This window comes from Uranotaenia lowii, chromosome 2, assembly GCF_029784155.1.
Source record: "Uranotaenia lowii strain MFRU-FL chromosome 2, ASM2978415v1, whole genome shotgun sequence".
NCBI lineage: Eukaryota > Metazoa > Arthropoda > Insecta > Diptera > Culicidae > Uranotaenia > Uranotaenia lowii.
Genome location: NC_073692.1, coordinates 3,526,739 through 3,553,212, shown reverse-complemented (window position 1 = coordinate 3,553,212; position 26,474 = coordinate 3,526,739). Strand labels below are relative to the sequence as shown.

Genomic DNA, 26,474 nt, shown 5'->3' with positions numbered 1-26,474 from the left:
AGTTATGTTATATTTGGTTACCATAATCTCCCTAAGCTGAATGTTAGCGATACAGTAATGTTCAAATAAGGCTTGTTAATTAAAAAAAATGATTTTTTTTGCAAAATACGTACCTGGAAACTAATTTTTTCCTGCTCGAACTGCTCGATGGTTTCTTTTTCGACAACAATCTGCTTTAAGGAAACATCAACTTGGTCCATCCAGAATAACATTTCGTCGAATTTTTGGTGATACGAATTCCATTGGGAAGGAATTCGGTGTAGAATGTTTTTAACGTTTTCAATCCTTTTGCACATCAGCACCCAGGTATCATTAGCTTTCTGATAAGCTGTCAAAAGGCGCGAATCGTTTTCAAATGTTTCCATGAATACAATGTTTGTTTTCTCTAAAGACGCCAAAATCTTCTCCGTCTTCTGAAGATCAGCCTTTTGGAAGAAGTTGTTGTGTCGAATAAGAATTGCCTCAAAATTTTCATTACAATTAAGAGCTTGTTCTTCACCGTTTAATTCCTTCTCTAATTCACTGATGTAGTTGAGGAATGATATTTCATTCATTCTAAACTCCAGCATTAATAGATGTTGGGGTATTTTTGATATAACTTCACCCCAGAGTTTTTGAGAACCTTCAATTTTGTCGATCAAAATTCTTTGCTCATTCGGAGGCAAGTATTTTAGAAGTTCTTCTGTAGAAACTTCCAGGTTGGGCATTAAAGATTGATCTGCGTTATTGAAGAATTGTAGCTGGGTTTCTACGTCGGATTGTTTTTCTATTGGGAGATTAGCATTTTGCCAAGCAGAAGCTTGTCTATTGAATTGCTCAGCTTTCTGGAAAGCATCCTCAAAACGTTCCCATGCTTTAAGGTTCTCCTGAAGCTTGTACTCCCAATCGTTGGCATTGTTGATAACGTAGGTAAAACGTTCATTTAGTTGTTTCATCTTGAAGGAAGCTTCGCTCACATCAATGCTGTTGTCAGAATTAGTCAACTTTAGTATACTGTGGAAAACATTGTTTTTGCTTTCCAGCATTGATTTATAGTACAACGTTCTATTGAAGAAAGTTTTGTGTTTCACAAGATTCGCTTTAGTGAGTTGAGAATCATTGTTAAAAGCGTATGAAATCAGCAGATTTTCAGCTTCATCCAACCATGTGGTTATTTCCCGTTGTCCGGACTCAAGCGCCTCTTGCTGTGTTAATAACTGATGGAAAAGATGTAGCTTCAAAGAAATTTGCGCTCTTATACGCACAAGCGCTTCTTTCTCCTGTTTCATCAAGTTCATCATTCTATCCACTTCTTCACGTGAGTACTCCTTAATTAGTGCCTGAAAGCTTTTGCTTATTGATTTAAAGAGCTCTTCCATTGATTCAAATTCATACGCAATCTGTTTCACTTCAGCTTCACATTCTCTGATTTGATCAGATTTTTTGAGATTATTGCGAGCCAAAATCGATTCGGATTTTTGTATCCATTCACTGAGCTGGGCCGTATCAGCTTTGAATTTTTGTCTATGCTGTAAAATATCTCCAACATGCAGATATTGTTTGGTATGTTGGAAAATATGTTCCCAATTTTGCATGATCTGTTCAAACTGTTTTTCAATAATTACGGCTGTTTCATAATCGCATGTAGATTTTAAAATTTTGTACGTCTCGGCAAGCATATTATACTTATCTTTGAAGCTACCAAGATTTTGGAAAAAGTCCATTTTATCATCTTCTGCAGATTTCAATGCCTGATAAGCAGAGTTGATCCAACTTTCTAGAGTGCTTTTCAATTCTTTCCAACGTTTCCAGTGAGAAAGTACATCTTCTAGCATTGTTTCAGTGCAAATCAACCTTGAAGATACATTTTTCCAGCGATCTTCAATATCACGTAGAAATGCGTCAATATTGTATGCATCCTTCTTTGAAATGTTTCCATCCATTTTATATTCCTCGATAACCTGTCGCATATCCAAGAGAGCCTTCTCGAATTCTTGCATTATCTGATTTCGGGTCACAAAATTCTTTAATTGCTCCAGTGACTGCTTAACTGTGTCGAAGTTGTTATACCTTACAGCATTTATTTTATTTTCCAAAAGATTCAAAAATGCTATAAGACAACATTTGTGTTCAAGAAATTTAAGTTTGATTCTTCGCTGTCTTGCTTTTGGCTCAATTTCAATGAGTCTTTTCTCTAAGTTTATCAACTGAACCTCCGGTATTTTTGCAGCAATGGGAAGTAGTTTCAATTGATTGAAAGTTTCTAGTACTTCAAAATATGCTGCGAAAAATTGTTTGTGTGCCTCTAATCTTTTGCTAATCAAAGAAGCAGTTTCTTCGTTCATACTATCAGGAATATCATCATCATTAAGCATTTTTTCTCCATTGCTTAGCCATGACCCTATCACACCAAACTGATCCGGCAGGCTACAATCCAGATACCACAGCCATTGATGTAAGTGTTTTTCTAAACGAGGCCACAGGTTATTCAATTCCTGAACTTCTGGAATTGCCTTGCTTCCATATATATTCTTAATTTTCTTGTACGAATTTAATTTTTCTGTTCGTTCATCAAGTGCCTTTGAATAAAGATTATAATCTTTTACGTAGATTCCATTCAAACTATCGTAGTAGCGAATAACGTTGCGAAGCCATTCCAAGAAAGAATAAAGTTCCTGTTGACTCTCGGTTTTGGAGTTGATATTCTTAAACAGAACAATTATAATAAACATATGTGAGGTCAGAAAATAAAGCTAAAAATATATATTTTACCTTGACATCTGGATATTTGTGCAAAAACTGGGCCACGTAGGTCATAACGCTTTTCTCGTCAGGACTCTCCACATCAACATCCTCGGCATCTAACAATCTTGCAATACCAAGTTCTGATTCGGCTACATTGAAGGCTGTGTCCAAACGATACCGATTATTGTAGCGTTTCATTTCGGCTAGATTGATAACGTTTGTTTTAATGGCATCGATAAGTGACAAAAATGCCAAACCATCACGCCAGCTGGCGCCAAAATCTCTAACTTCCAATCCAAGGTGTCTAAATTTAAAAAAAAAAGCCATCATTATCACAGTTTCAAACATGCACTAATTATGGTCATACTTTGGCAATGCATTATTGACCCAACCAAGCAAAGTTTTCTTGGGGCCTTGCTTCAGCATATCGTTGGCAGGATACACGGCTGATCCTTGATACAGCGGCTTACAGGGACTCGGTATATGTGATGTTGAACCGCTATCCAAGCTGCTTACAGAACCGCTGAGATTGTCGTTCAAGTAATGGAGGATTCGACTGTTTTCTTCTATTTGGAAGTACAGAATTATTGTCCATATTAAACCAAGAACCACTGCCGGTCGTCCATCAACAATATCTGATGGGTTTATGTTAACCAGTTTAATTCGCTTGCTGGTTAGGAACTGTAGGGCTGTATTGACATTGCTGAGATAGTGAGGTCTTCTTAACACTTTGCCCTTCTCCATAGGCAACCGCTCACCAGAGAGAACTTCCAACAAAGCCAGAAGTTTGGTACCATCTTTCAAATCATTTATCAGATCCTGGATTTTAAGCGGTGGGTTGCGCTAAAAGTTGTCAAAATTAGGATGAACAAAATGAAAAGTATTGAAGTATTTTAATACATATAAAACAGTGTTTTTAATGACATATTTCCGAGAATATACCGTTAACAATAAACTGAACCTTTGAACCTTCACCCTTATTCTTGTTTACGGCGTATCTGACTTTCGTTCGAACGGATACTTTCGATCGAATTCGAAAATGGTATTCTTGTTTTCGTTCGAACGCGATACGTTTAATGTTGGTGTTACCAGATGAACTTCGAAATTTCTAAGCAGCCCTGCTGTATCAAAATGACATCTCTCGTGTGCCAGTCAAATGTAAACAATGTTCAAATGTTCTCAATGTGATTTTGTGAAATTTGTATTATCGCACCGGAGCACGGCAAGGAAAAAGAAATCTCCTAAACCACCCAGGGACAAGGGAGAAAAGCAAATCAGGCTCGAACGGATCAGGCCCATCAACAAAACCTCCAACAGCAGCAGCAGCACCAGCAGCAGTGATTTCAAGAAGATCGAAAAATCGGAACCCATACCATCCAGTGGAGGTGGTGCTATCGCTGTTGCTGTTGGAAAGCTGCCCCGCTGGCCGTAGGAGATCGAGGCAGAATTTTTATAATAAATTCAAAATTATTTTCATGAAAAGGATTTGTTATTTTCAAATAAAAAATACCATTTTGTAACATTGGTACCGAAAAAATTTAAATTTAATAATACCTTTGGACTCTACGACCGGTCTTATACATTGGCACAGATTTCCATGTCAGTTGGCTCAATTCGGTCTGGATCGATTTTTTTTATGTTTAGTTCAATTCAAGTATCACCTTTTCTCATAATAGGTATTTGCACAAAATATGTTATTTTGAACCAATTTTGTATTTTATAATCTGAATTAAATTTCACCAATTGCTTTAAAAGGTCATTATTCGCAGTATTAGACTCGCGTTTGTCAGTCCATAGAAAAAAGACTTTCGAACGAAAACGGGAATGCAATTTTTTGTTCGTACGAACGATGTTCGAAAGATCGAACTGTTCTCATTCGTTCGATCGAAAACAAGAATACGAAATTGCCAAACTTTCGAACGAATGTCATTCGATCGAAAACAAGAATAAGGGTGCTTATCATTAATTCATACTTGGAGTGGATATTCAAAAAACAATTATATCTATGGGTTGCATATAAGGCTATTTCCCATTAAGTTCTCACTAAAATTAAACGCCGCAACTGTTTCTGTAAGTAGACACCGACTCACTATATAAATAACCTTGCATAAGAAATTCCTGTTTTTTTAGGTACATTTGGAAAATTTGGTTTTCTGGTCTACACGGATGTGCAATATACGGTTTGAAATATCTCGTCGAAACATAATAAAGTTAGTATGGAGCCAAGAAAATCTGGCGAGGGAGAAAAAAGGTATGGTTGAAGAAGTTGTATTATTTCAAGAAAAAAAGTGGAAAAAAATTCAGCTAACAGGCCAATTTCCGAATTTGATCGACATTCAGATGGTTTTGAAAGATAACATTGTATTGAATTTACAGGTAAAACAGATAGTTCAGTTGATAGCTTTTTTCTACTACGATAGATTTTTTCTTGTCTTGCTAAGATTGTTCGAACCATCCAGTATCCTTTGTAATCAAGTAGGGACCAGATTATGCGCAATTGGTAATGTTTTACTTCAATGTTTTTGTCAATTATAATATTTTAATATCATACGCGACTGTAATTCATGAAGTAGTTGTCGAACTGCAAGTGAAAACTTATTCGATGCTATTGTGTGTGATGTTTACTTTTGAGCTAGAACTCACAAAGCAAGTATCCTTTCAAGTGCGCTATGACTCAATCTCATATCCCAAAATCCTTGAAAGTAAAGGTATGTATAGAATTAAACTTACAAGTAAACTTGGAAATAAGAAACTTTTAGCAACCATCTCTTTAAAGATGTTCATTTTGAAAAAAAAAACAAATTTTATTACAGGTTCAGGTAAACGAGTAACCATCCTAAGGTAGGTTTTGTTGATATGAGCTAAATACGATGCTTATTGCTTTTATTGACATGACTTATTCATTACATTTTCTTCAGCAATTTAATTTTGATTTTTGAGTTTACGGTTCAAAAGGTCCGGACAGCGGATATCTTTTTGTGTTATAAGTTAGGTTCGTGGTTTCTCTACATTCATTGGGATAAAAATATTCAATGAATGTTTATTATCTAAGGTTATATTCTTCCAAATCTACAGTACAACTCGGAAGATATTTAAATGCAAAATTCGATTATCTCAAACAAAATTAAAACGCATTGTGCTAGAAAAGGACAAAATGAATCGTTTTAAAAAGAATTTCATATTTTTACTTGTTGCATAAATACATTTTCTATCAGCTTGCAAATTTTCATGTTAATTATTATAATCCATATGTTGGCGGTTGGAAAATAAAATTTAAATCCACGTTATTGCATTTTTTCAACGTATGTTTCTGTGGAAAACATTAAAACAATGTATTTGCGTACTTTTCTTCGCTTTGCAGTATGACTAATTTCATATTGAAACTGTGTCAAATTAATGCGGATTTCGAAGCTACAATATTTTTAGTTTTATCAATATTACAGTTTTTCTCTCTGAGTTTCACGTAAAGACAACTTCGATTACCATACCACGATAAATTGCATTGCTTTGATACACTTTTCAAAAAATAAATGAATCTTTTGAATATTTTTTTAAATTGGAATTTATTGGTACACCATTTTGAATAACACTGCATCAGCCAAACCTAACAAATAAAAATGTTATTTCAATATGTGTTAGGTCCACCATGATAAAGAACTTTGTTTAATCGATGAAAACGAAGTGTAATGTATAGCAATGACAATATCGATTTTTCATTCAATAGAATAATAATTTTTGTTCAAATTTAATTGCTGCCTTATCATTTATTATTTCCTCAATGTACCTACAATATCTATTGGAAATATTTGTAAAAAACGAGTTTTTAATAACGCGTTTTTTGTCAACTACACAATGACAAGTTTCATGTTACGATTTTTGGCTTACCTTACATAGGAACGAGTTAATCCAATTGACAAAGGTTTTCTTCTGAACCCGTTCTTGTTCATCTGGAAAAATAAGAAAGAAATATAAATTAGCCTTCTGATTCGTTGATAGTCGTTGGCATTAAACCTGAGAGTTTAAGATATTCTCCAAAATTGAGGAAGTACATTTAACGTCTACGCCACATGGAACTTTGAACTAGACTGAATCTTGACGATTAAATCGATTGCACGGTTTCTTGAAAGGTGAATTCCATGGCAACCAAATAAAACTCATTCCATGAAGGTATCTGAATCGACAGTAACACTGACATTGCTTAGTCTAAACCAGGCAACTGTTGCACTATTTCAGCTACCACTGCGAGTCGCTGGTCTCCTAGACCGTACGGGAGACTTGAAACTGGAAGCAAAGTTTCTAAAAATACATATTGATCATACTTATGTACATTATGTTTTTTGATGCCTTTCGGGTCACCAAGCATCAATGTAAAATTTTTAGATGATTTGGTTGATTCCTGAGTTAGCGCAACGCTTTTCAATTTTTTATGTAAATTTGTATGGAAGAACACATTTTTGCACATTAAATCATCTAGAAAATTCCAATGAGCTTGAAACGAAGTTGGTCTTTCATTTTGGGTTTTGACTATTCTTAAACTTATTTTTTTTTTGCGAACATGACAAGCAGCTAAGTTATTCATGAAAAAAGTTATATCCATTTAAACATTGAAAATTGTAATCCATTGAAAAGTATTTAAAAATTGCGGACTTTGCTTGGTAGAGCTATTAATCAATAAATTCCCAGGCTATGCAAAGCGATTTTCCAAGATTTTTCATTCTCATCCTTTCACAAAGCTATCAACTAAGCAGTCAAAAACGCTAAAATTAAAAAAAAATAATTTTGGAAACAAAAATTTTGTATAACATCGATTATCTTTTCGGGGGCACAAGTTAGGTTTGTGCTTTGTTCCTATGAATTGTACTGCAAGAATCAAGGAATATTTTTCATCCAAAGTTATATTTTTTGGAACTTTCAGTACATCTCTGGCGATTTTTGAATGAAAATTATGGTTTTTCTACACACTAAGATTTTCATTATTCCACTTGGGAGTGGGACCATAATCATCTGAATTACAGGAAAGCGGCTCGAAATGACACTCGAACTGTCAAAAAATAAGAGTTTTCCTGGGCCACGGGGCCGAATCTCTTGACAATCAATTGATCCTGAAATTCGAAGGAATCCTCGTTCGAGTTTTCAGGAAGTCGTCCGAATCCGGGAAAGAAAGCGCGCCGTTACGTTGGAGAAAAGATAGTTGTATTTTCACATCCGTGATTATTCTTTTCGGTTATATTTTTTTTCAGCTGTTGAATATACAGGACAAAATCGTCCCGATCGCAGTAGAAAAGATGAAGGGATGAAGTGTGTATACAAATTTCTATACAAAGTTAAAACTCGCTACGCTAATTCAGGACTAGATGGATCGTCAAATATACTTGAAATGAAGTTGGTCATTGATTTTTGGTTTTGACTATTCTTAAATTTCAATTTTTGCTAACATGCCAAGCAGCTAAAAATTTGATGAAAAAAGTTATAACCATTTTGAAATAAACAATCAGTATCCATTGAGAAGCATTTAAAAATGGCAGACTTTGCCTGCTAAAGCTTTTAATAATTTCATGAAATATTTTTTCAAAGGTTATATTAATCAATAAGTTCCCTAGCTATGCAAAACATTTTTTTAAGAGTTTTTATTCACATCCTACAGTTTCACAGCTTTAAAATAAGAAGTCAAAAACGCTGCAATTAAAAATAATAATTTTGAAAACAAAAATTTTATAATATTGAATATCTTTTCTGAGGTACAATAAAGGTTTTAGTCTTGTTCACACTGCAAGAACCAAGGAATATTTTTCATCCAAGTTATATTTTTTGGATCTTTACGAAAATCTCTGGCGATTTGTGAATGAAAAATTTACGAAATTAGAACTCGTTGCGCTAATTTAAGACTGGGAGGATCGCTTCCAAAATTTTTATTGCTATTTTTGGCAGCAAAAACAACCAAAAAAAGATACGGGAGGTGTTAAAATTTAGGAATTTGAAATTTCCATACAAAGCTTGCAGCGGTCTTATGTAGCAACGATTTCATGAAGATTTATTGATAAATCGAAAAGTGTTCCCAATTTAAGTTGGAAACCTAGCACCAGCATACAGGTTCCAAATTTAAACCTGTACTTAATACTAATTACAAATTCGTTAAAAAAAAACAATTTTTCATGGAAATAGCTTTATCGAGCTCTAACTCAGATATTAATGCCAGAAAATTGTTCTTCCTTCCATAGTTTTATTTGTTTGAATTGTGTAAAAAATTACAGAAAAAAATCATTTTTTAGAGATTTCATAATTGCTAATTGAATTGTTTATGCATTAGACTAATTCTAAGTGACCACTCACCGTTCCTCTAGTTATTATTTTTCATTATTTATTATTTCAAAAGTAATTTTTCGTCCGTCACTTTTGATCATAACTTATTTTGTTATGTTGTTGATTGAGAATATAAGAATTTTCAGAACAAATAGATATAAAGTGGCGCGTTTTGAGGTCACGACTTCAATCACTCAAGAAAAAAAACTTCATAATGTGGCATACTCAGAGAATTCTGTGGCATCTATTGATATATAGATATATCTTATAGGCTTTGTGAAAAGTTTTGATCACATTTTTCTTATCTTCTCATTTTTTGGTTGATTTTACTAGGTGAATCGCCGTCACCGAGAAAACCCATCAAAAAAGTGAAAAAGGCTTGTGAAAAGGTTTTGTAATTTACTGGATTATTAGTATAGTAACTATTTTCGCTTTAAAATTTAGTATCATTACATAGTTTTTCATGCATTTATTTCAACAAATGTGAATATGCGAACCACACGTTTGTTTGGATAACTATTCAGTCTACCAATTTTCTGAAGCTGTCTCTGAAATCCATTAATAATCATAAAATTGTTCTCTGATTACCATACCTTTAAGACTGAATATGTTGTACATACTAACTCAAGACCATTTGAAAATAATCTATATAGACTCGGAAACTACTGAAACGATTTGCGTGAAACTTGGCATATGAGGGTATTGGAGGCCGGAAAAATTCCTATAATAGTTTTGGGCCCCTCCCTCTTCATGTAAGGGGGGAGGGGTCTCTCATACAAAAGTAATAAGTCTTCATAGCTCGAGAACTGATCAAGCAAATCAAACCAAACCAAGCTCATTAGGTTTAGTGGACATATAGTCTGAGTTACTGAGCCACAACTAGAAGTTGTTAGAAGGAGATTTCATTGAGAAAGAAGAAAAAACATTAAGTTTAGTGCGAACAGTTGAGGAGTAAAAATATACTACATTTTCGATACGAAATTATACTAATGTTCAGTTACTGTTACAGTTACGTTCCAAACGACTAACACAGGAAGAATCGCTAGCTTGAAGAAGCATTAAGTGCGTTTTAGTTTCGTAGAGGTAAACTGAAGTGTGAAAGACTGAATTGTATGTTACTTATGTAGGTCTAATATCACAGGTAGTCTTGGCGTAAACCTTAGTATTCCGCTGAACATAGTCAGTGCCGATCATAGTTAGTGCCGAACCCGACCGGAGAACAGGTAAATCCTAAATAATACAACAATTCAAAATCAAAACAGTTGTAAACAATTGCGTTTGCCATAGGTTAAAATCAGTGCTAGCCGTACCGTACGACACTCGAATTTCGGACTGAACACAATATTAACAAAAAAGGGCATTAAACGTGAGTAGACAAATGATACAACACACACACTATATTGTAAAATTACACAATTTATTGTCAAATCAAATCCCTAAATGCTGAATTTAAATAATTACAGGGATAATTTAACGATAAAAATAAATCGTTCAAATTACCGGAATCCGCGTCGTTTAATTCTTGTTTTGAGAACAGGTCATAAAAAAGGATAAAAAATTTATAATAAAAAAAATTAAGAATTCAAAATGAAAAAAAATTGTATTTTTGTTTCGATTTATTTTTTAAAGATTTTGAAATTGAATTTGAAATTTTGTGCAAATGAATGAAAAGTGAAATAACTAGGTACCACAAATTTTAATAATTTTTGAAACGTTTAGCAAAGCACACCGGGTCAGCTAGTATACATATACAAATTAACAACCATGTTGCTTTTTTTTGTTTTATGCTAATAATTTTGTGCATAGGTGTTTACTTATGATAGGAGTTCGAACATACCAAACTGAACGTCATCAGTATTTTTCGAGGCCATAGGTTAATGGTCCAAATTTGGACTGCTTTGCGAAATGGTGGTGTTATTCTTTGTGTCAATCTTTATATAAAAAAGTAACTTGTGACATTTATAAATTCATCACGATGATCAAGTTTTCTGCAATCAAATATATCGTCGTTTTCAACAAGGTTACATCACTACTTCGTGTTGAAACACTAAAGGAGAATATTCGGTATCAGGCAGAAACTTGAAAAAGTAGAGACAAATGCATTTTAAAAGTTTTTGTCGAAAGCTGAAAATCGGTCACTATAGGGGCATAATGAGAACTTCCTGGGGCAGTATAAGCACCATTAATCGGGTGACTCATGCGGACCTCGATCCAGACCACCTTCCTGTAACTTTTTCTTTATTCCAAAGTCCCATTGAAAACCCTTTAAAATCAACATTTAACTTTCAAAAAGCTAACTGCGAGCGATATAGGAATTTTATTGAACGTAATTTGGATGTAAAAGTTCCATTGAATTCGATAGAAGATATTGATTTGGCTGTAGAAAATTTGACAATAACTTCAATAGTCAATGCTAAAGCCGATTCTATACCTAAAGTTAAACATAAATTTTATCAACCTTTGATCGATGATGATCCTCAGTTTTTCATACGACTGAAAAGCATTCGTCGACGCCAATTTCAACGAACTAGAGATCCTTATTTAAAATTTATTCATTGCGACCTTATAAAAGTGATCAAACGTCGTTTTAATTTTATTCGTAATACTAAAATTTTGAAAAGCAGTAGAGGACATGAAACCGTACTCAAAGCCATTTTAGCTTAGCTTAGCTTAGCTTGATTAACTACTCACATCCACCTTAAACCGTAAAACCCGAAGTGCATGGTTGTAGAAAAAGTATGCATTGCTTGTTCGAAAAACATATTATGATAACAATCACTTCGAGGTCCACGATCGCTGGCGTGGCTCAGTAGAACAAGTTCCACATTGCCAATGGTTGCTACTCCGAGATTGACCGAGGCCATCAATTTTGATCAGAGGTCAAATGAATGGTGCTTGGGATTAGCAGCTCATTCACACTGCACAAAACTGATTTATTATCCCTGTAGGGGAGAGCCCACTGCGACCAGTAGTTGATCTATTGTGGTGTTTACCCCGCGTTACTATATGCTGTCAGGTTCACCTGCACTATTGATTGGAGTGACAGTTGATTGCTGACTAAGCATTTTTTCCCAATCGGGTATGATATCAAAGATGAATGATATAACCTTCTTAGGGCTGATATGCAACCATATGTCTTGTGCGTTTATTAACTTTGCCCCAAGAGCACGCTCTCTCCTATTAAGGAGGGCGCAGCAGTTGCATAGAAGATGCTCTGCAGTTTCTTTTTCGAACCCGCAGAACCGACAGTCATCGTTCAGAATTATGTTTATCCTTTTGAGGTGCTGTTTAAGTACTTAATTCGTGCTTACTTAAGTTCAACATGTTTTTTGAGTGTCGTGCGCTTGGTTCAATGAATCTTTTTGCCTGAGTTGCTCCCTCCGCTGTTTTCCAGTTGGAAACAATAGTGATGCTTTCCCAGTTCTTGAGCTCCATAGTCAAGGCACTTCTCGATACTCCGCAGAAAGGTTCAGGTCCAATCAACAGTCCCTGAGATCCTTCCCTAGCTAGTTGGTCTGCTTCTTCGTTTCCTAGGATACCGCAGTGGCCTGGTACCCAGAATAAAGATACTCTGTTCCTTATGGCCAGGTTTCTTAGTGCAACTATACACTCCCTAACTAGTTTGGAGTAACATGTGAACGTACTTAGTGCTCGGAGAGCAGCCTGGCTGTCAGAGAACATGCAAATACTTGTGTGCCTGTATCCCCTTTTCTCAAAACTGATGCTCTCTCTTTTAACGTCAATAACGGCGCCGGCCACGTCCTAGTAGTCAATAGATAGATTGGAAGAAAGAGAAAAGGATGAAAGATCTATTTTGTGCTTCAGGACCGAGGTTACCTCTGCATCCTAGCAAAACAATTTTGGTTGGGAGACGGGTTGAAGGAATTGATTAGGAGACACTTTTGACTAGTGTTATGGTGAACCTTAAAAATTATTTTCCTAACTCCTATTAGTTCCTATTGAAAACTTTCAGTTCATTAAAGGCTTGAGTATGTTAAGTTTAGTAGTGTCAAAAATTAACTATGAAGGACTCTAATAATTCTTGTTTCTTATTGCTTCTTATTCCGAGTGAAAATTTTAATGCATAGTGTCCATCAAATTCAATCATCAACTGCTTCCATTTCATAGTTTTTCCCAACTTAAGCAATGAACGTTTAACTTTAATACAAAAAACATCGAAACTACTAAAAAGGACTTGAAGTATGGTTGAAACCCCCACAAAGTTTGTATCTGGATCTTAACAGCTCTAATGATATAAAATAACAACAACCAAAAAAAATTATGAAAAAATGAAATGTTCGCGTTTATTCCGAAAAAAAAAACCCTTTCAAAATAAAACGGCATAAACGAAGACCACAGCATTCAAATATATTAACCGTGCTATCAATATTTCAATTAAAATTTTATATGATACAGATTTTTTAATACACAAACTGCTTAAAAAATGAAAGAAAAAGTCAAACAGCAAAGCCCCCTTACACCCTTTTTTTAGATCCTGGCCTGAGAAATTCAATTGTGTTCTCGAATTTCGTAGATCACGTCAAGTATAATGTCTAGTTGACGTTTATGTTTTAATCACTTTCCCTATCGAAATTTCATTTTTAGATATTTCCACAATTTTTATGCTATTAAACCATAAATTTGAATTTTTCTTTTATTCAAATTCAAATTAAACAAAATTGCATTTCTGAGAACAAAATCCATAAAACTGGAGTAATTTGACTCTGCTTAAAATTCAAAGTTGAGTTTGATGACCATTTAAAATAATGTTTAAAGAATGCAAATATTTCATTAGATAGAATGGAACGGGCTCACCAAACCGGAATAACCAGATCAATTGTCGGCTATGTGGGCTCTAGTCCATTTCTTGATGTATTTTTGATGATCGATGAGAAGACGCTTCGTGTGCCGATGGTCAGTTCCATAAAATGTCGCAGTGCCGGGGTCCAAACAATTGAAATTAAGTAAACTTCTTGAGAATGTTTTAAAATCTCCATATCCGGATTGATCCTATGATTCGGTTTTGCGTTTTTCGATGCTAAACAAAAACTTTCGAGGCAATTTTCGCGGAGCTGTCAAAAGCACGACCGACTACTAGTTTTACTCATGGCCAACTCCTCCTAAAACCGTACTCAAAGCCATTTTGGAAATTAATTCATATTTTGAAAATTCCTTCTTTGAAAGATGGAAATAAACTTCTTTTAACAAACGCAGAAAAAGCTCAAAAATTAGCCTAAAAAATTTAATCTGATCATGATTTCAATTTTAACGTGGTCAGTCCATTTGATGCTAAAATTTCTCTGGAATTTGATGATATTCTTTCTGAGCATAATGCACATACTTGATAGTTTTTGCGAAATAAATATTTATAAACTTAAATTGTTTATCAAAAAAATTTAAAAAAAATGTGAAATCTCCTGGGGAAGATAGGACTTTTTACATTCTTATTAAAATTTTGCCTGAAAGCACATTCATTTTTTTAGTTAAAATCCACAAAAAATATTTTCTCTTGGCGTATTTTTCCAATGAATAGAAAAATGCCAAAGTACCTCCAATTTTGAAACCTGGAAAAAGTGCTTCTGTGCCTTCCAGTTATCGAGCAAGAAGTTGCTTGTTTACTTAAAAACTATTTGAAAAAGGTTTTTTTGAATAGAATGATGATTCACATTGGTCAGAATCCTTTTTTTCCCTGATAAACAATTTGGTTTTCGTCACTACACATCAACATTTGAGTGTAACTGATATGATTTTCCTTTCTATCTCTCTAAAATTATTCAAAGCTATTCTGGATCAAAGCAATCGAAAGATTCCCTTTCCCTTTAATTCAACCACGGTAAAAGAAAAGTTCAGATAGAATAATTTAACCAAGTAGGCTCACAATAAATATTAGAGTCAAAATTATTTGAACTCAAGCTCTGAAGGACACCCATTAGAGCTGGTGTCTCTCCGGGCAGTATACTTGGGCCAATTTTATACAATATTTTTACTTCTGATTATTTGCTAACGACACTGCTTTCAACCAAAGGTCGAAATTTACGGGTGGTACGCAGTAGATTGCATATGGGATTTCTCTAGAATGGTCTAATCACGTGAAATGCTTGGAACTCACACTTTATCGGAATCTTACCACTCTTACTTTTAAAAATCACATTGGAGACATTCAATCTAAATTTTAAAAAAATATACAAAATTTCTTAGGGCTTGAAATATAGCTCAGTTGGCAAGTCTGTTGTCTCCTGAGCCGATGTCCGCGAGTTCGAGCCCAAGAGTAAACATCGAACACAGTTGTACCGGATAAGTTTTTCAAAAACGATACGCCAACTGCAACGTTGATAAAGTCGCGAATGCCATAAAGATGGTAAAACAACTATAATCGAAACAAAACAAAAACTAAATCTCTTCATTCTCTTATCAACAGGAAATCCAGATTGTGTTTGAGAAATAAGATGCTCATCTGCAAACAAGTGTTTCGATCTGCGATAATGTATGCAGTTTCGATTTGGTCTAGCTGCTACGCGACTAGGAAGAAAGTTATCCAGATGATTCAGAACAAGGTTCTGAAAATGATTTTTCGGCTTCCACCTTGGCAAAGCACCGAAGATCTTCATCGGATTGCAAACATTGAATCAATCAATGAATCAGAGGCAGATCGATGCAGTCTTCCATGGCAGAGATTCGTTCTCTATATATGTAATTGGTGTAATTTTAAGATAGTTTTTAGTTTAAAATAATCTTGACATAACAGAATGTTCTCCTACATTAAAATACTCAATTGTGCTTAGCAAATTTAATCCAAAAAATAATTTTTAGTATTTAGTTAACTAAAGGGCTCTGAACAGTTCATTATTGAATGTAATTTATTGAAAGTAATGATGAATTGGTACAAATAAAGCAATATTTTTTTTAAAAAAAAAGATAAGGTACACCGGGGTAAGTGGGGACGGTTTTTCGTATAGTTCAACTTTAAAAAATCATTAAAAAATCAGCATTGGGTCAATTTTGATAAAATCGCGTTCAATGTGATGCAGAACATGTTGTTCACAAATGCTGAAGAGATGAGCTTGGTAGACGCAAAGCGAAAAAAGTTATCACGTAAATTGTTATGGACGGCTGGTGTCTTCACTTACCCCGCTTTATGGGGTAAGTGGGGACGGTAGATTTTCCCTTTGATTTCTCAGGAAGTTTTCAACAAGTTTGTGTTTTTTTGGTTGAATACTTTACTTGATTGCTCGAACCGTCCGAAATTTTGAAAAAAGTTCATGGTACTATTATTAAGGCATCTTTCAATGATTATTTTGTGTAATCCGATATTATCGAAAATATATACTTATTTTAGATAAAACAAGTATTTTTCCCAACTTTTCATGATCTGAATGCTAAATAAAGCTAAATTGTATTGAATGAAGGAGAAAAAATTGAAAAAATGTGTAAACATCAAGCATGTATAAAGCCGTCCCCACTTACCCCAGGTAGGGTTTGGAGACACAATTTTAGATTTTTGCAAATAAACTCTTTTTTTTTGCAATTTTTGACCGTCGTTTCTTTTCCTAACTGGTTGTTCCGAATGTAAGGATTGTTTCAATGTAGAGTTTTTCATCAAGAGCCAGCGATTGAAAAAGATGCACATTAACTCCACATCGTAGTTAAAAATAGAAAATTTACAAAAAGTCACCGTAAACATCCGCAATTGTCGGAACCGTATCTCTTTTACAGTGATTGGATAGATTACAAGTACATTTAACATTCTGCATTAAAAGTTTGAAAAAATAGTTCACAGTATTGTTTTAATAGCCACCGTCCCCACTTACCCCGCGTCCCCACTTACCCCGGTGTACCTTACCTAATTTGAGTGAACCTAATGTGTATATGTACGAACGTAGTATTTTTGTTTTGGTTTTGAATGAAGTTGTTTACTCTACACTCTCACAAAAATACCGTGCTCAATTTTCGGATCGACGTTCCTCACACTCACGATGCTTCTTCTCTCACACCGGCAGTCTCCCGATGAATTTGTAAACCGTAACGCGAGGTAACGTTTTAAGAAAACATAAATTTACGTCTCAATTTTTCCATTTCTTTAGCTACATAAACCTTCTTAAATTGCATGTGAATTGAAGTTTTGCAGCATCATATGATGTGTGAACTAAGTACACTAATCTCACCTCTTTTTTCCAAAATATGTGAATCATATTCGCTGGTTCCATATCGACGAGCATTATTGTACGCGACAGATCCGTCTCCACGCGTACGATAAGCGTCGTACCAAGCACCGTGGTCCTCAGATTCATCATGCAATCCTAATTTGCTTGCTGATGGCTTTTGTAAATGCCGTTTTTTCTAAATCTAATTTATCACGGTCCGTCTCATCTTCGTTGTGGATTCCTGAAGAAATTTTGTCATTTTTCGGTGTCTGGAGATGACTTTTCCATCTAGAATCCATTTTTAATGATGCAACAATCTAACTACATCAAGTTGGTATCGTACTAAAGTATCACATTTTTTCTCTAATAGCTAACACATTGAAACCGTAATTCCAATTTAAAATTTGCGATAAACTCAAATATTCACTAGACAAATTCAATTGTTCACTACGTAAAATCAATATTATTTGCGTCTGCGGTGTTATATGGAGCTCGAGAAAAACTTTATGACGTTCACTTAATCCGGTTCACGAATAGCAACAGGTTTCGAAGGCTTCTAAATGCGACTAGTAGTGCGAACTGGAAACACGTGAACTTAACTCGACAGTCAGTTTACTACTGAGTTCAAATATATGACAGCGATACTAAGATAGATGCTATTGCCAACAGTGGAACGAACGAATGTAATATTTTGGGGAAAAAATGAAGGTTTTAAATAAGTTATACTGACCATATTTGAAGATGGCTAGTAGAAACTACGGAAAAATAATAAACAATATGGTCCTGGAATAAAACATTTATAATTTTTTTCTTTGTCTGGCATAACGGGTATTTATCACATAATCAATCGTAGATAACATTACATATTTTATAAATGACAAAATAATTGAGTACAAAATTGGTTGTGAGCTCTAAAGTAAGTAAATTCTTTAACTCCAACACACTAAAATTCATACAAGAAATAATCAGGAAACGTATGTCAACTGAATTTGATTGTTTATGAAAAATCGTTGATTTTTTCTAAGACATTTCAATTGATATTGATCCAATACATATAATGTCCAACCCAAAAACAGCAATCAACATAAACGATTAACTGACAATGAACGAAATTGTTGACATCATCGAGCTGTTTTGTGATGGTCAACGCTCCAGACGCAGTAACCGAAACGTTTGTGTTGAAGCATCATTACCATAATGTCAAGGTGAACAAAAACTATAGGAATCAATGTTCATCGGCTTTCACTAACACACTGAGAACTTTTGTCAAATCAAAGAGAAAGAGAGTTGATTGAATTTCCTAAATCTCCTAAAGATTCTTACTCGTTGTATACAACAAACACAAGAAGATCGCCAGACGCCGGTACGATGCTTTAGTAGCAGGTTGAATGTTTTGTTTTTGTTTATTTTCGTGTTCATTCATAAAAATAGAATCGTCTATCTCAGAAGAATGACCTATTTTCAATAGCCTTGGGGTTATTTCTATTTCTATTAGTAGGTATGTTTTGCGTTGAGCTGTGACGCTTTTATTCTATGCCACAAGAAGTGTTTAGAAGTTCACTGTCAGCTACAAATTTACACATGTAAGGTGGAGATCTGCAGAGGCGTAGAAGATGTTAGATAAAAAAAAAACTTCAATAAAACACGACGCGTAATCACAGATCCCTTGATGGTGGAAAGCGTGAAACACATACATATGTGAGTATTATAATTTTATGAAGGATTAATCACCGTAATTTATACTTGTAGATTTAATTTATCGGCCTAGCCTTTTCACCGCTACATAGAGTATTATTTTCAATACATACAAAGGGCCGAATATCGAATATACGTAACGCAATATTCGAGCGTTTTCAACCCCCCCTCCCCTCGACGTAACACATTCGTCTCAAAATTTATAAGCAAAATCCACAAAGCGTAACAAACTGCTATACCCCCTACCCCCCTTAAAAGCGTTACGTAATATTTGAATGGTCCCCAATATGAGGCATTGAAGTGAAGCCTTTGCCTTTGTGCAAAAACATACAATGCAAAATATTGCGTCTTGTTCATTCCGTCAATACATATTTGATATTATCAATTGATTGATTAATTATGAAACTTCCTTCAGTATCCTTAAGAATCTTAAGGATCATTACATAATACATAAATCATCTTAAGTTAAGATGATTTATCTTAGAGAATTTACATTTTTTTTAATTTAGATTCTGTCTGACAATGAAAAATCCCCATTCACGACTTTAGACAAATGTTGCAGTTATTGATCCGGTACAACCGTGTTCGATGTTTACTCTTGAGCTCGAACTCGAACATTGATTTTAACATTTTCATTCCCTTATACTCTAAACAATTTTATCTACAGCTTGCAATCAACAAGAATATTTTTAACATATATGTACATAGGCTATTCACGTTACGGCGTTTTTCGAGGTATTCAGAATATTTTTCAGTACATATTTGAGATTTCTGTTATATGCTGCATAAAGAAGTGGGTTAAATAACGGAATTTTAAGAAGATTTGAGAATATCTATATGTATACAAGTATACATAAATGAAGGGTTGTTGTTATGTCTCGTTGTAACGCATAGACTCGCATAACGCATAGATTACTGGATGATTGGAAAATTGGCATCGGGAAGTTTTTGGATCCGAGAATTGTTCTTATGAAGTTCTATGAGGAGTCTATAGAATGGGGGGCTGCCATTAAAGTTTTGGGAAAAATTGATTAGAACTCGGGTAATTCGTGGAAAAAAACTCAAGAAATTTCGAATGTACCGTCAAACGAGGCATCATGAAATAGCGAGGTTCGATGCAACATTTGTACACAGCATTTATTCAATTTTTATTTTAATATAAGATTATCGAGTTATCATTTGATGATTCCAAGATGATGATTACCTAGTTTATCACATCTTAAGCTAGTTTTTTTTAACGTTTTGATTCTAGTAAGAAATTTAAAAAATTGAGAAATTCAAGCACAATTTAGACATTTTTCGATGATGAAAAAATTACCCAGTATATCACCTTAATTATATTGGTTTTATTTTTTTATATACCTACATATATATAGGGGAGAGTGGGGTATCGTGGGCCATGGGGAAACGTGGGCCACTTTTAATATCTCAGATGTGTGTTAAGATAAAAATCTCAAACCAACTGTCATCGTCGCCGCTTTGCGTGGGCATATATTCCTATATGTTGTTGACTGAAATACGCATCATATGCTTCTTCTATTTATCAAGCTAAAAAAAATTGGAAAAATTTACTTACATAATTAAAAAAACACCCGCTAATTTCACCGATGGGGAACCTAAAATGCATAACAAAAATATGCTCATACGCTTATGATCTTAGTTTTGTCATGATCTTTCAAATGGAAAAGGAATTTTTGATGAAACATCAATAAGTCACACAAACGCGACCAATTTACAAATCATAGCTTGTGGGGAATCGTGGGCCACACATCTTGAATCACCTAAATTTTTATATTTTATACACATTCAGAACTTAAATTACGTTTTCCCTATCTGTAAAGTTTTCTTATGTCAAAAGAAGAGTTATGGAAAATATTTTGTCCATCCTAATTAAGAAATTTTGCCAAAACGTTCGCGAGCTAGGTTTTGGAATCTATGTGATCATAAACAGCTCTCTTTTTTATTTAATCATCTGAAATTGCTTTAAAATAACGAAATGAATTAGGAAATCACAGTTTTGGGTCAACTCATAAACTTTGCATGTTATTTGGTCAATTTGGATTTGGTGGCCCACGATTCCCCACCATTTTTCAAAATCCAAAAAATATTGCTTTTTTTCAAACAGTCAGAATTAGGGGAAAATAACTTTTTGAAAATTTTTAAAAAATACCTAATGATACCTTGAAAATGTAGAAAACCATACAATTTTTTATTTTCATTTTATTTTTTATATTAAAAAAAGTTATGGAACAACGAAAAAAAGTGGCCGATGATTCCCCACTCTCCCATACTTTTTTAATTCAGCTACCTGCCTGGGGTAAGATGCAAGAATATGTTAACCAAAGTTACAAATTGTAAATCTTGTTTCCATATGCTGAAATATGATTGTTTTGTATCACGCGTTTGCTAACATTTAAATTTCATCATTCAAAATATCTATTTTTATTATTACATCTAGTAGATTTTTTGCAGTATTTTTTACTCCTAAATGTATGCAGCAACCTTATGCTTTTGTTGACGTAAAAGCACTATGATTATCTGTTGATAAACTGACTTAACTATTGGAATTTTGATATATTGGAATTGGACCTGAATTTTACAAAGTTAGGCAATTGTTTGTTATAGCACTGTTATGCGGCTGGCGAATGGTGGATAATGTGCAACACGGGGCCCCATAGTGGTCATATCACCTCTTATTCACAACTCCAATCTCAACCTCCCCGTGGTGCCACATTGTAAGTTGAATCTTATCATGATTGTAAGTTGTTTTTGATAACTTTTCTCACAGGATGACATTCCTGCCTTTATTTTAGCCTGCCTTCAAATGTGTATAATCCGACATCAAGTGAGTTGAATCTTTTTTAAATGATTTATAGCTATAATTCAAAGATTATTTCACCGGAAGGAAGGTCACTATACCCGCGGTATTGCACATATGTGACCGTTATACGGATATATTTCATATGGCAAAGTCACTATGAAGTTAATTTTTATTCGAAATTTCTAGAATAAAATTTCTTTTTCTTTAATGTTTTATATTGAAGTCCAATGTTCAAAATGACGAACTGTCAGGTTAGATGAAAAAATGACGAAAATTCATACGGGACTGTTAGGCTAGTAGTGGCAGATGTATTGAAATACATGAAGGTTCGCCTGATGCATAATAATTTGTGTTGATAAGAATTTGATGGCTTCCAAAATGGACACTCAGGCTAATTATTATTATAATGTTTATAACATATGCGTCTTATGAACCGCATTTTCGAGTGCTAAATTGTTTTTCATAAGAATCTTATGAAAATCTCTCAATTTTCATTGGAAGTTCTTGTCGTAACCGATCGTTATTTTTCTTTAAAATATTATTCTCTACAGTTCTCATGGAAAACACAAGAAGCAGCATTTTGAAGAACAATGAACACATTCATTCCATTAGTCTGTTTTGTCATCGTCGTACAAAGCACTCACTAGTTCTGGAGTTATTAGTATGATACCAAACACCTCAGTGACCATAACCATAGCTCTAATGGGATGGCCAATACCTAACTATGTAGTCTAGGGTTACCATACGTACTCTTTTAAGAGTACATGTACTCTTTTTCGGTTGTGAAATGGGCGTACTCTTCGATTTGTAAAATTTTACCAAATGTACTGTTTTTTTTATTGAAGGACATTTGATCTGAAAAACCTACGTACTTCTTCCATTTTATGAGGTTGTTTCACATCTTATGCTAAAACTACAAAGGAATACGACTTACAACACATTACTTTAACATCTAGCTTTCATTAATATGCATTTTTTGTGATATATAGTCAGCGTGATAAGCACATTTGAGTATGCAAACAGAAATCAATATGCATACAATTATACGTTTAAATGCGCACAAATGTCAAGTATTTTCTTTTTTAGGTTTTATTTTTGACACTTTACCAGCGTTATGGCATTCGTGTCTAATCTCAAATAATGATTGTTAAGTAAATGTACGCGCTCTTTTGAAATGGATTGATTTTTAAGGTTTTTTTTTGTAGTTGGTCAACATCTAAATACTACCATCTCTTCGAATTACCCACATTATCACAGTGGAACCCCGCTTATTTGAGGTAGTGGGGGCTGTGGTAGATAGAGCTATAGTAATGACACTAGCACTAGCATGGCACTAGGCCAATCAACAATTGCCGTGTGGCTCCTTCGTCTTTTCATAGCTTCTACAGTTTTGTCAAAAAAAAATGCACATACCGTGACCGGCCCTAATCTTGCGCAGTCCCAAACTCTTCGCATTTTTATATTCAAACAGAAATATTTCAAGATGTGATGAGCAAAATATCCATGAAACAAGCTGTAACTCTTCAGTTACTGTTTATCTTCGAAATGCTTCCAATTATTTTAAATCTGATGAATTGTTCGCGAGAAATGAAAAAAATCAAAATAAATGTAGGAAGCAAACGTTGAAAAATGGCCGCCGTTAGCAGTCCAGCTTAAGTGTTAGGAAAACAAAAAGATCAAATGAAACAGTGTTAAAAAGAATTTTCTCATTGGAAATGCCTCTACGGGGAAGATAGAATCATTCTGAACATGACTGCTAAAAAAATTGAGAAAAAAATGGTTTTTCAAATCAAAACAATGATTTTACCAATGCGCAGAATTTGACACCATTTGTTTACTTATGTTCCTAATGCGCAGAATGAAAAGCACTGGAGTGAACTGATGTTAAAGCTGCAAGGAATTGAATGCAAGGAGTTAGGAGACTTTCAATTACAGTTTTCTAATAAGTTTTATGAAGATTGTGTATCCGTAAAGTTGTTGGGAGTTTCTTAGGAATTTTTTAGAAGCTATATCTTTTTTTGACGAAAAAAAAAGAAAATCTTGATTTGCGATCTCTATCGTGTTCGCGTGTTAATCGTTCAGTCCCAACTGTACAGACTGTTCCGACGTATAAAAGCAGTTCCGGCAGGCCACAGAATCGCCCCAGCTGGGGGAAACTACGCGAAGCTTCTCTCGGTTCACCCGCTCACTCGCACGCACTCGTTGACTAACTGATACTGAATGATATTAAACCAAATGAAGCAGAGCGTAGTTCCCCCCGCTGGGGCGATTTTGTGGTCCGCCGGAACTTTTTCTGTATGTCGGAATAGTGTGCACTGCACACCAACGAAACAAGTTAATTTGACCAGATCCGGCGAAGAACGTGATCGGTCAACAAATATTGGGTAAGCGAGCTGCAGGAAAAAGCATCTGCAAGTAACATATAGCAAGTGTAAGAAATAGTGAAAGAAAGTGTCACATAAGGTTCAAAGATCCAAGGTTTGAATTGGCCCTTTTTCATAATTTGCAATAGTTCACTAAGCGTAAAACATGTTTTTAAGACTTTTTAATTAAATTCAATGTTTGTCTTACAAGTACGGAATGGTATATTGGTTTTATTTGGGTGCGCAGAATATGGGACATATGCGCAGAATTAGGAACAAATAGAAAATATTGCGCAGAATAAGGGCCACTTGCATTTTTTTAATGTTGTAAATAATCCACATTTGTGCTCCGAAATTGAGCTCTCATTATTTTTGCCGTTAAATTTGTTAGTTAACTCAACTGTACACCAAATTTTGAGGAAATTCATTGAAAGGTAATTTTTTTATAACTTAAAGCATTTGAAAAATCCTTAACTGCGCAGAATTAGAGCCGTTCACGGTAGTTCTTAATTGATTTGTATGTATTTTCAAAAGTCATCCCGAAAACAAGAGCTGATATAAAAAAACTATTTCTTTTTTAGATTCTTATCGCTTACTTTGACCGAGCTAGCGATACAATTAGCGCCGCTTAGCGATACTGAACTCTAATTATACTTTAAAGTGTGTACAATAAAACTAATAAGGCACCTACTTATGAATAACTATATGTATATATTTCAAGAAATCAAATCTATCAGAGATTTTGCATTCCTTCTTCAAAAGATGCTGCAGTAATAAGAAAATCTCACATGGGGTTTAATTGAGAAAGTATACAAATCATTGCACAGAACTGACCATAAAAAGTACTCACCTTGTAATAAATGAATCGTCGCTTGGTATTCCGCTAACTTTTCGTCTACATAATCTTGCGATTGATTTGCTATTATTTCTGCTGTAGACGGACCATATTCTCCCGAGTAATCGTAAACCACATATGGCACTTGTTTGGCAGAATATTCTCCGATCGATGACATCATCGGAGCTGATCCATCACCATGCTGATAACAAGGGTACGGACTTTGACGAAACGTGCTAGCCGTCGATGGAGGATGCGACCGTTGAAAGACGGGGCTATTAGTGAGGCCTTCTGAATAAACTTGTTGCGCAGATGACATTGGTGAACGGCTGACTGGTGGTTGATAGGTTGGATGCTGTTTTGATGAAGTTTGAACAATTGAAGTCTGGTAGAATTGTGAATCCAAAGGTCGCATGCCTTGCGGTTTTTGATATTGGATATCTTTCTGTATAGCTCCGCTGGACGTTTGAACATCGGTACGTTGAAATTTGATTTCATTGGATGAAGAACCATATTCAAATGCTGTAGAACGATCGATTTGTGGTTGTGCTGCTATTTCCTCCAGTCTTCCTCCTGTGTTTTGAAAACTCGTTGAGGCTATCTGTGTCAGTGGTGGAGTTGATCCGTGTGGAATCCACGGCGATGGGGATCGAAAATAAGTGGGGGGAGGCGTTCGTAGCCATCCTCTGCCACCACCCGTTGGTGGACCGGACATTGTTGCTGATTTATTTGGTTTGCCACGTCGCTAGCATGACATCAAATTGGGGCATGTCTGAACTGCAGAATGAATTGTAACACATTTTAAATATAAATAGATCTATCCGTATGACGCAACTTCGTGCAAGCGAATTCGCGATTCGAAATCTATCAAATGGCTCTGGAATTGACGTACTTGCTTGCTTGCGTTGGAAGAATAATTTGTTCCAAAATTTTAAATATAGACTATTCCAACGGATTTCGTTAATGCAACCAATCTAATAAATGCAACCATCATGTACAACGTTCGCAACGACACCAATAACTCACGAATTACGGGTCGTAAATCTTTTTAGTCGGTTCATAAAGTCAACTTAAGCTAACATTATCAAAATTATCATCGCGAAATGTAGACTCTCTTGAAACATTATATCATCAAGAATAATTTTTCACTCGCCGAAGATCATCAAGCAAGTGCGTCTGGTTTCTTTTTGACCGTTGTTGCTAATTTTAGGGCCGGAGAATGAAAATAACCATTGCTTCATCTTAACTTCTCACACAACCCGTGGGTAATCAATAACCAATAAACAGGACAGAGCGCGTCAAGTGGTAGACCATTTCATACTCCCCGTGATGATACTTCATAAGTAAAAATAAATTTTCTCTGGCACACTTTCCCATTAGATTTAAACGCGAAGGGCACTACAACCAAAAATAGAAATGTTGGGATTCTTCAGCGCTTTCCCTAGCATATTTTATTTTCCTTGGCGCTTCAATATTTTTCGTCACACGTTGAAATTTGCTGTTACATAACCTTAAACTCTGAAAAACACTCAAATTCTCCTTTTTTCAACACTTATTTGCACATTTTAACACATAATGCCCTTCAAACTATAAAA

General features: G+C 34.7%; 1 protein-coding gene across 1 annotated transcript in view; it reads right to left on the bottom strand.

Annotated features, from left to right (window-relative positions):
* Nucleotides 1-25,737, bottom strand: part of LOC129749034 (muscle-specific protein 300 kDa-like) — a 30,089-nt gene extending 4,352 nt beyond the window's left edge. Inside the window, exons 1-6 of the mRNA XM_055743860.1 lie at nucleotides 24,895-25,737; nucleotides 6,610-6,671; nucleotides 3,092-3,567; nucleotides 2,752-3,028; nucleotides 114-2,684; nucleotides 22-36 (exon numbers count right to left, since the gene is read on the bottom strand). Coding sequence (XP_055599835.1) covers nucleotides 22-36; nucleotides 114-2,684; nucleotides 2,752-3,028; nucleotides 3,092-3,567; nucleotides 6,610-6,671; nucleotides 24,895-25,594 — 4,101 coding nt within the window. The 5' untranslated portion in view covers nucleotides 25,595-25,737. The remainder of the gene's footprint in view (nucleotides 1-21; nucleotides 37-113; nucleotides 2,685-2,751; nucleotides 3,029-3,091; nucleotides 3,568-6,609; nucleotides 6,672-24,894) is intronic.
* Nucleotides 25,738-26,474: the final 737 nt, after the last annotated feature.